The 7796-nt window shown below is 52.7% G+C and overlaps 2 protein-coding genes across 2 annotated transcripts; one reads left to right on the top strand and one right to left on the bottom strand.

Annotated features, from left to right (window-relative positions):
* CLUP02_10319 (uncharacterized protein) lies at nucleotides 1-3726 on the top strand (the record flags this gene model as incomplete). The annotated part of the gene is made up of 16 exons (XM_049289295.1): nucleotides 1-112; nucleotides 159-212; nucleotides 288-324; nucleotides 366-729; nucleotides 799-1124; nucleotides 1177-1197; nucleotides 1259-1334; nucleotides 1405-1473; nucleotides 1576-1745; nucleotides 1786-1954; nucleotides 2031-2071; nucleotides 2130-2354; nucleotides 2400-3053; nucleotides 3143-3230; nucleotides 3332-3584; nucleotides 3659-3726. The coding sequence occupies 16 exons, from the start codon at nucleotides 1-3 to the stop codon at nucleotides 3724-3726; spliced, it is 2727 nt and encodes a 908-aa protein (XP_049146440.1).
* Nucleotides 3727-4239: 513 nt separating this feature from the next.
* Nucleotides 4240-7039, bottom strand: CLUP02_10318 (uncharacterized protein; the record flags this gene model as incomplete). Its single annotated transcript, XM_049289294.1, has 16 exons — nucleotides 4240-4337; nucleotides 4386-4436; nucleotides 4580-4839; nucleotides 4947-5019; nucleotides 5093-5118; nucleotides 5450-5544; nucleotides 5643-5683; nucleotides 5799-5931; nucleotides 5992-6014; nucleotides 6070-6112; nucleotides 6178-6240; nucleotides 6301-6319; nucleotides 6383-6490; nucleotides 6637-6666; nucleotides 6729-6826; nucleotides 6977-7039. The coding sequence occupies 16 exons, from the start codon at nucleotides 7037-7039 to the stop codon at nucleotides 4240-4242; spliced, it is 1224 nt and encodes a 407-aa protein (XP_049146439.1).
* Between the last annotated feature and the right edge of the window lie 757 nt (nucleotides 7040-7796).

Raw genomic sequence — 7796 nt, 5'->3', positions numbered from 1 at the left:
ATGGGCAGCTGGGCTCCGTGGTCGGAGGCAGGGGCGGTCGCAGCCACACTTGGGGGCAGGATATCGGGAGCTGCTGGCAGAATATCCTCGCCCTTCGGAAACCTCAACGTCAGTGCACTATTACTGCGCAAGTGACAGACAACGGATGGACTGGCTAGGAAGGGCTGCCATCAGTCTCATCCCCAGGCCAGCGGGTGGTCCTGGTCCCAGTCGTGTGCCAGCCAGGAAAGCCAATGCCGTTGACCGTCGTTAACCCTGTCCCTCCATCTTTTTCTTCCCTCTGTCAGGTTCTTTCATGATGGATCCTAGCAACCTGGTCGGATGGTCGCGGTTGCTGTCGCTAGCCATTGCTAACCAGCCAGCAGCAGTCCAGCAAACCAAGACAACAACCGCGCCGATGCTCATCACGAGCTGGCGGCCAACCAGTCGAATCGCACTTCCAACGTCGACGTCTCCGAAGGTTGCACTCTTGAGAAAATAAAAATCGGGCCCGCATCCAACTACGTCACGTCTCCCCCCAAGTCGAAACCCCCGGCCGTTGCTCCCTTGGCCCTTGCATTTCGTATACCCCTTGGCCTTGCGCCTTCAATCGGTCCATTTGGGGTTGGGATCGACTCTAGAAACACCTCGCAATCAACGCCCATTTACTGCCAGCATTGCTCTTCAGGAGAAGGAGGGGTGCCTATGCACCTGTGCACCTATACAACAGCAACAAAACCAGCAAAGTTGGTGACTGCCAGCAGCGAACAGAGCCGGCCAAGCACACCTGTCCTGGCTCAATGACGGACTGCCTTCAAGGGGAATGTTGCGGCGGCGATGGATGGACGCGCCGGCAAGGAAAAGGAGAAGGTGGAAGCTAAAAGAAACGCCGTCACCTTGCCGGCATCTGTCGTGCCACCACCAGCAATCCAGCCATCATCCTTGGTTTCCATTGGGAAGAGGAACGAGCAGTGCTGCGGGAAGGAACAGCAACGGTGGCTCATGTTCGGCAGACTTTTCGCCTCATTGTCGTTCCTCGGCCCCTCTTCCGTCTCATCATTGCTGTCAGACTCAGACTCCCGTCAGACTGCAGTACTGAGAGAGTGGAAGAGATTCAGTATATACAGGACTGCTGCAGCTACCTAGTAAGCAACTCACAGAGGAAGGACAAAAAAGCTGACGGCAGACAGAACCCAGCAAGCTGACAAGCATTCCCGAGTGTGTTCAAAGCCGGGGCTGTCAGGGGGGGTCTCATAATTCGTGGCATGACAGAAGAAAGGCATGAAATTGTAAGGCCCAGAAGCAGAGAGCTACTGCCGCTCAGTACCTCTTCCGCAGTCCCGTCAGACTCCAGAGTGGCAGCGTCTAGAGAGTCTAGACGTACTGCGTACTCATCGTATGGCGAATCCTGACTGAGGCAACAAGCATCTCAAGAAACGACATTGGCTTGTTAGTGGCGCCGCCTGTATCACCCTCCACATCTATGCGAGACGCGTGTACCTCTTAACGATCCACTTGTCGCCCGGGATCCTGTGGCTTCCAAGAACATTCTGAAACGTGCCCCCCTCGCCCTACCCAGCGCCTTGGCTTTTCCAGCTTCCGTACCAGCTGGCAGCCAAATCTCGCCAGCTCCTCTCTCACCTAGGTCTCGTCATGGACAGTCGACAGGCACCGCCAGTTCATGACATGAAGAACTATTACAAGCACATGCTTGCTCGTCCCTCTCGGAGCTGCAATTTTCACACGTTAATGGCCTGGAACCTGCTGTAATCTTTTTCCTGTCATATTTCTAACCCACGGCTCAAGCACCACATTCGTTCAGTCTGATGTCTCGAGCTCGCCTGTCATCGTCATGCCCTCCTTCGTTGTCTTCTCTTTTTGTCCTCCCTCGCCTGATCACAACGAAACCCTATCCTACTCATTCGCCGCACTAATAGCCGCAGTAGCAACTCAAGAAAATGGGCTTCCACCCGAGGTTTAGGTTGTGGGCATACGTACCCCCAACCAGATCAGAGACTCGGTATTTCGACTTTCTGTCGCCTGCGTGCAAGTTGTTTGTTGTTGCCTCTGGCCAATTCGGATACGGGGATCCGTCAGGAGGAGACCCAAAAATAGTAAGATTGGGCTGGGGCTGATCGACTGGGGCTGAGGCGGTGCACCCACCACGCCTCGCATCGCTGCATAACACATTTGGCGGTGGACGGGATGAATGCACTCTTCCACTGTTGTCACAAAGGAATTTGCCCCGAGCCCAGTGAGTCGCTGCTTACGCCTCGCTACGAGTCAAAATCAAATACCTGCTGTTGGGCGGAGTATGGGTTCTACTACTCAGCACGCTTGCGGCCAGTTCCGAACCTCAGCCATCATCAGCCTCAGTGGCCACACGAACCCTTTGTACAAGGACTGCACACGTGCAACAGAGTATCTGTACTACTCTGCGTTACACAGACGGAGGGATCCAACAATGTCGACGACCTCTCTGCCCTACGCGCCTATCAGTCGGCTCTACGCTCGTTTATTTGCACTGCTTGGAGGGGCGGCAACCGGGCCCTCTCCACCTCACACGGAGTTTTGAACCTTCAACCTTCTGGCTTGGACAGCGAACCAACATCCACGACCCGTATCCAGTTCGGCCACTCTCCCAGGTTTCCCAGCCGTGGACATGAGATGACGCTTTTCAGCCTCAGGAACCATGGCGAAAGAAGTCGCAATCGTATTCGCCTTCAGCCTTCAATTACTTCATTCCGCCCATCAAATGCTCGGACGAGAAGAACCAGGTATTGGCTCCTGGATGAGCGATGCTTCAGTGCCGTGACTCCGAATCCCGGCTCCGTTTACAGCCCTCTCCGGCGCGCCAACGCATTCTTCCAGCGCGGGTGTCCCGACTGCATGGTCGGCGAGCCCGTGTCTGCGGCGAGGCTGGGGCATTCACCGTTGCGGCGCTGGTTGGTGGAACGATACCGTCAGCCGTCGGCTATTCCAACGACTGGTAACCAGCGATTTCACACCGTCTTTCACTTTCCCCTGAGACCTCCACTGCAGCGGACTTTTGCGTTACAGATGGGGTACGATTTGTGAGTGCGATCGACGGGCTGGGGTAAAGGGGCCTCCCGCAACTCAATGCTATGACCGCCAGGCGAAAAGTTTGCCGATGTCATTGAAGCCTTGCCAGCCCAGGAAAGCCACAGATGGCAGGCCTCGGAAGCTTGTTTTCGCTCAATGAGCAATCAGGGCACCACCTTGCCCGGCATGTGGAGGGCTTATCGGGACTGGACTATAAAAAGCCCGAGTGAATGCGTAGGTCATGGTTCGGAGGCGAAGCCGAGCCTCAAGTGACGTGTCCCGGTGGCAGAAGGAGATCATGTATCAGACTGCGAATGGCTCCCGGGCCCAACATCGGATGGAGGCCATCCATAGAGATTCTGAACGTGAGGCGCGGGGTGCGATGAGCTCGGCCATGACAACATCCCAACTTCCTGACTCGCGTACGCTTTGCCTCGGTATTCTCGGTATTGCAAGAATACAAGTATGCAAGGTCCCTCATGCGCTTGGTGGCAGCTCATCCGCGGAAAGAGAACATCGGATCGAATATTCGGCCATTAATGGTTTTGGATTTTTTTCCAAACCGGTTCCTGGGTTAGGCAGGTATGAACCTTCCAGTGCTGAAGATGACGCTGAGCTCCTGATACCGTTGCGGAAGTACACAACGTAGACCAAATCGGAGGCAATGGGGCCTGGGCTGAGTAGCATGGTGGTGAACAACACAGGCAGCCATTTTCTGCCAGTCCTACGTATCTATATTCATTTCTCAATCGGGTAGAAAAGAACTGACTAGGCGATGGCATCTACTTTCTTTTCCACGCTTATTTTAAGGCGTTAGGGGGGAACAGGGCCAACTTACCATATTGAGGTGGTGTTTGCAGCAAATGAACCTACTAACTGACATCATGCGGCTCGCGCCGGGGGGCTGCTTGCTTCCTGACGTTTTGCTGGTCAGAGAGAGAGCACTGGACAGCAAAAAGACGTCGGAGCCTCGGGAAGTTTGAAGTCAATTCGTGTTGCTGACACAAATAAGCCTAACAGTGGTTCGTCCGGTTTTTCTGCAAAAATTTTGTCTCTGAATCTTTGAACACTTTCCTTCTTGGGTTTCCGCGAGTGGTCCACCAATGTTTCTGATGCGAAGCAAAAAAAAAAGAGAAAAAAAAGGGCTGAACTGTTCGCTCTCTTACGAGTACGTTTTCTGAGCTCGTGATGTCACTTTTACTGTTCTTCTTCTTTGGCTTTAGAGTTTCCGCCGTAGTTATGACGGTGGTGCATTGGACGATAAAGGGCCAAGACTTTGGATATGACATATTTGTCTGCCAGGAATTGTCCCATGGGTGATCATATTTGACATGAATTATCACACATTTTGTGCGGGGAGAGGCGCAGGATCGGATCAGATCGGATCCCCCGGACTAGATTGGTGAGATCTGACATGTTATTAACGATTGACCGGGGTTTTATAGGGTCTGGGGAACCAGGAGGAGAGAGAAAAGGTCCGGTCTCTTTCAACGGCGTCTCATTGTGGAGAAGATGAGTACTTTTATAGGACGTCAACAAGGGCGACTAGGGAGAGCTGGAGAAGCTAGCTCTTCGTTCAGTTGTTCTCGAGCAAGAAGGGCAAGGAACTGGGCTTGCGGGTCTGTTGACTTCTCTGGGACGAGGCTTTCTTCGTCACAGGGGCCCGTCGTGGAAGAAAAGGTGTTGAGATTCTGGCTGGTCTCGGGAGAGTCGAGCTTGAGAGAGGATTGCCCTGCCTGGCTCCGCTTCACGGAGGGGGATTCCGTTTCTATAAGATGGGGTTCTCGATTGGCAGCTCTTTGGATCGTGGTTCAGCTTGAGTCGGTGAGGACAGAGCATGCTCGACCTTCTCGGGACAGTCGTTTACTATCGTCGAGCTAATGCCTACGTGTCAAAATACTTACTGCCGTCGTCGAGCTATGGTTCTATCAACAAAGGCAGCAAAGTCAGTCGGGTGTGATAGACGAGCGGCCCACGCTACCGTGTCCTGAAACTTCGAATAGTCAAGAAGTGTCAGACGAAGGATAGAGCGGTAATACGTATCTCTGACAAGGGAGAATCCATTTGCCATCAGCTCTCAGTGACACGTGAGAAGTTGAGGTTAAGACCCGTCATATCTATACTTATTAGGTACATTATGAGAATGTACACAAATGGGGGTTATCCTCTGTCGAGCTATCATAGAAGCAGGCGAGAGTCTCGGCCAGGGGGTACATTCATCTCTGTCACGACGGAATGTATACTGCGTTACTCGAGGTTTTCTGATTTCCCCGTCACTGCAATCTTTGGCGGGTTACTTTTGTCATGTTAGGGTTATGCCTCAATCCATAGCCATCCCCTCGGCATCCGTAACCATGTCATCACCCCTCTTGTTTGAAGAAGGGAATGAGACTACGCTGCGTCTTACGGTCGATTTTGTCGGCGTACGATACGGCCCGGAACTCCATCAACATCCCCCCTTCCCTTCAGGAACTGAACGAGGCGATAGACGAGCGCGGAGGTCTAATAGATGTAGCTATCAGCTGTCAATTCTCGCGGCTACGAATTATAGTTTCCATCTTCCATATTTAGATTTTCCTTCGTTGTATAATGGCATATACATCTTCTGTATCTGGATTCGTTGTGCCGAGCGTGGACGAGGCTGCGCATATAAATACCACGATGTTGTCAGACAAAGATCACCGACAATGGCCACAGTACGCCTCGGTATCAGTCTCTGAGACTCTTGGAGGAAACCTACTTGAACTTTTGCTTACTTGGAAGCACGCACGGGTCTACATCTCGCTGGCGTGAGGCTACGGCATGTCCCAGACAGAGCACGGAGATGGGACGCGGGACTCGGGGACTGCGCTGTAAAGTACGTCTAGAAAGCGGCGATTGACCGTTTGCCTACAAATGATTCAGGAGGTGAAAACACCCTTTCAACCGTTCTCATCCGTTCATGGCTACATTTTCCCATGTATTCCTATATCCTGTGTGGATGCCATGTGCACCTATACCCACTAGTATCTCGAGGGGAAAAGAAACTGTCGACCGAATCCTTGCGACCGACAATGTACCATCTCAAGACCTACGGGGAAAGAAAAGAGTTCAACCCTCCCCCCCCCCCCCCCCCCGCCCCCGGGGGGCGCACACCCCGGCCCCCCCCCCGGGGGTTTCGGGGGGAGGCGGGGCCCCCGGCGCCTCCGCCGCGCCGTCCTGGGCGCACGGCCCGCCCCCCCCCCCCCCCCCCCCCCCCCCCCGGTGGCGAATGGGGACTACATCTCTGGCGCACATGCTGGGATATTCGGACGTGAGCTCGGGACCTCTTAGCCTTCAGCGATCAGGCTGTTGCGTGGACTCGAGCCCCTCCACCACCCAGCCAATTTTGACCTCACCCTCAAGGGGGCGCCTGCTATCTGGTGATTGGAATGGAGTTGAGGGTGATCTATATGAGTAGGTATTGGGACTGGGGCTTTCCGGTGTATTATTCAGTTGTATCCATTAGAGGCATGTATCGGAGGAAGGGAAAGTAGGCAAGGTACGGGCGTTACATTATGTTTCACGGGGCTTGGCTCGTTATGTGAGTCTTTACGAATCGAGTGAACTTTCTACATATCCAGCATATGACTAACAAGGTGGTGGCTCGCAGTTGAGGTCAGCACACTAAGAATCACTATAGACCGCAGAATATGACTTTGGATCACTGCTGCGGTTGCCATATTAGCGCCAGCCGCCTCAGTATGCACTTGGATGACTTTTTATTGATTCTGGGAAGAATATCCCAGGGGTGAAAGTTGTTTGCCTGTTTGGTTCAATAGCTTGTCGAGAGCACGCCTGACAAAACGGAAACAACGATGTGACTAAGCTTATGGTCAAGCACGGATAGAGGCTATCGGCTTTTCGTAAATGTTCGGTTTTTACTCATGGATCGACTATTACTGGATATCTGCACGACACGGAAACTACTTGGATAGTAGCAGATGTCTGAAGCAGGCAACTTGTGTATAAATGCCATGCATTGAGTACTGTTGGGTAACTCGCATTGAAGCCCAATATATTGGGCTTAAAAACGAGTCTGGGGGCATAGAGTAGGGGTCACTTCAGGGACCACGTTGCTCAATGGTTCCCAATAACATGATTGTGCATGACTTCCCTCGGAGGCTCGATCCCATCCAGCTTCGATCATGCTCCAAAGCCAGTGAAAGTAAGATATCCGACTCTCGTATTCGCGTTGATGAGGTTGAAGAGCTCCTGTGGAGTTACACATCAGTTCGTGGACAAGAAGGTGTATTTTGACCGCCTGCGGAGGGGCTTATAATCAGTGAATCTTTCTTCGTCAGGCAGTGATTCTGGGTGCACCTGGGGTATTATGCAGGCGAGGGTTGACGGGTGACGTTCAAATTACGAAAGGACGGGAGATTATTGGTTGATGTGGCATATACAAGGCAAAGCATCGCTCGAGTAATCAGCAAGGGCAGAACGAACAAACACAAGGTAAAGCTGGCTTTCCAGGTTCGAGAGGACAGAATCTCAGGCTCTGTCAACAGGTGTAGAGCGAGAGAGGAACCCGAATCATGGGACGATAAAATGTCTCGTCACATAAGAGACCCGGTCAAGACTCTTTGGCCATGAAGCTCTCTATGAGGTACATGCCTAATAACGAAGCGGATAGTCCCGGGTGAGTTATCAAGACCACCTTCTCCATTCATCCTACATGGCAGGGAGAACGTCGAGAGGCGTAGACTACATGTCACTCAAAAAAAAAATAGAGG

The sequence above is a fragment of the Colletotrichum lupini genome, chromosome 5 (genome assembly GCF_023278565.1).
Source record: "Colletotrichum lupini chromosome 5, complete sequence".
NCBI classification, from domain to species: domain Eukaryota; kingdom Fungi; phylum Ascomycota; class Sordariomycetes; order Glomerellales; family Glomerellaceae; genus Colletotrichum; species Colletotrichum lupini.
This window is presented reverse-complemented; position numbering and strand designations above follow the sequence as displayed.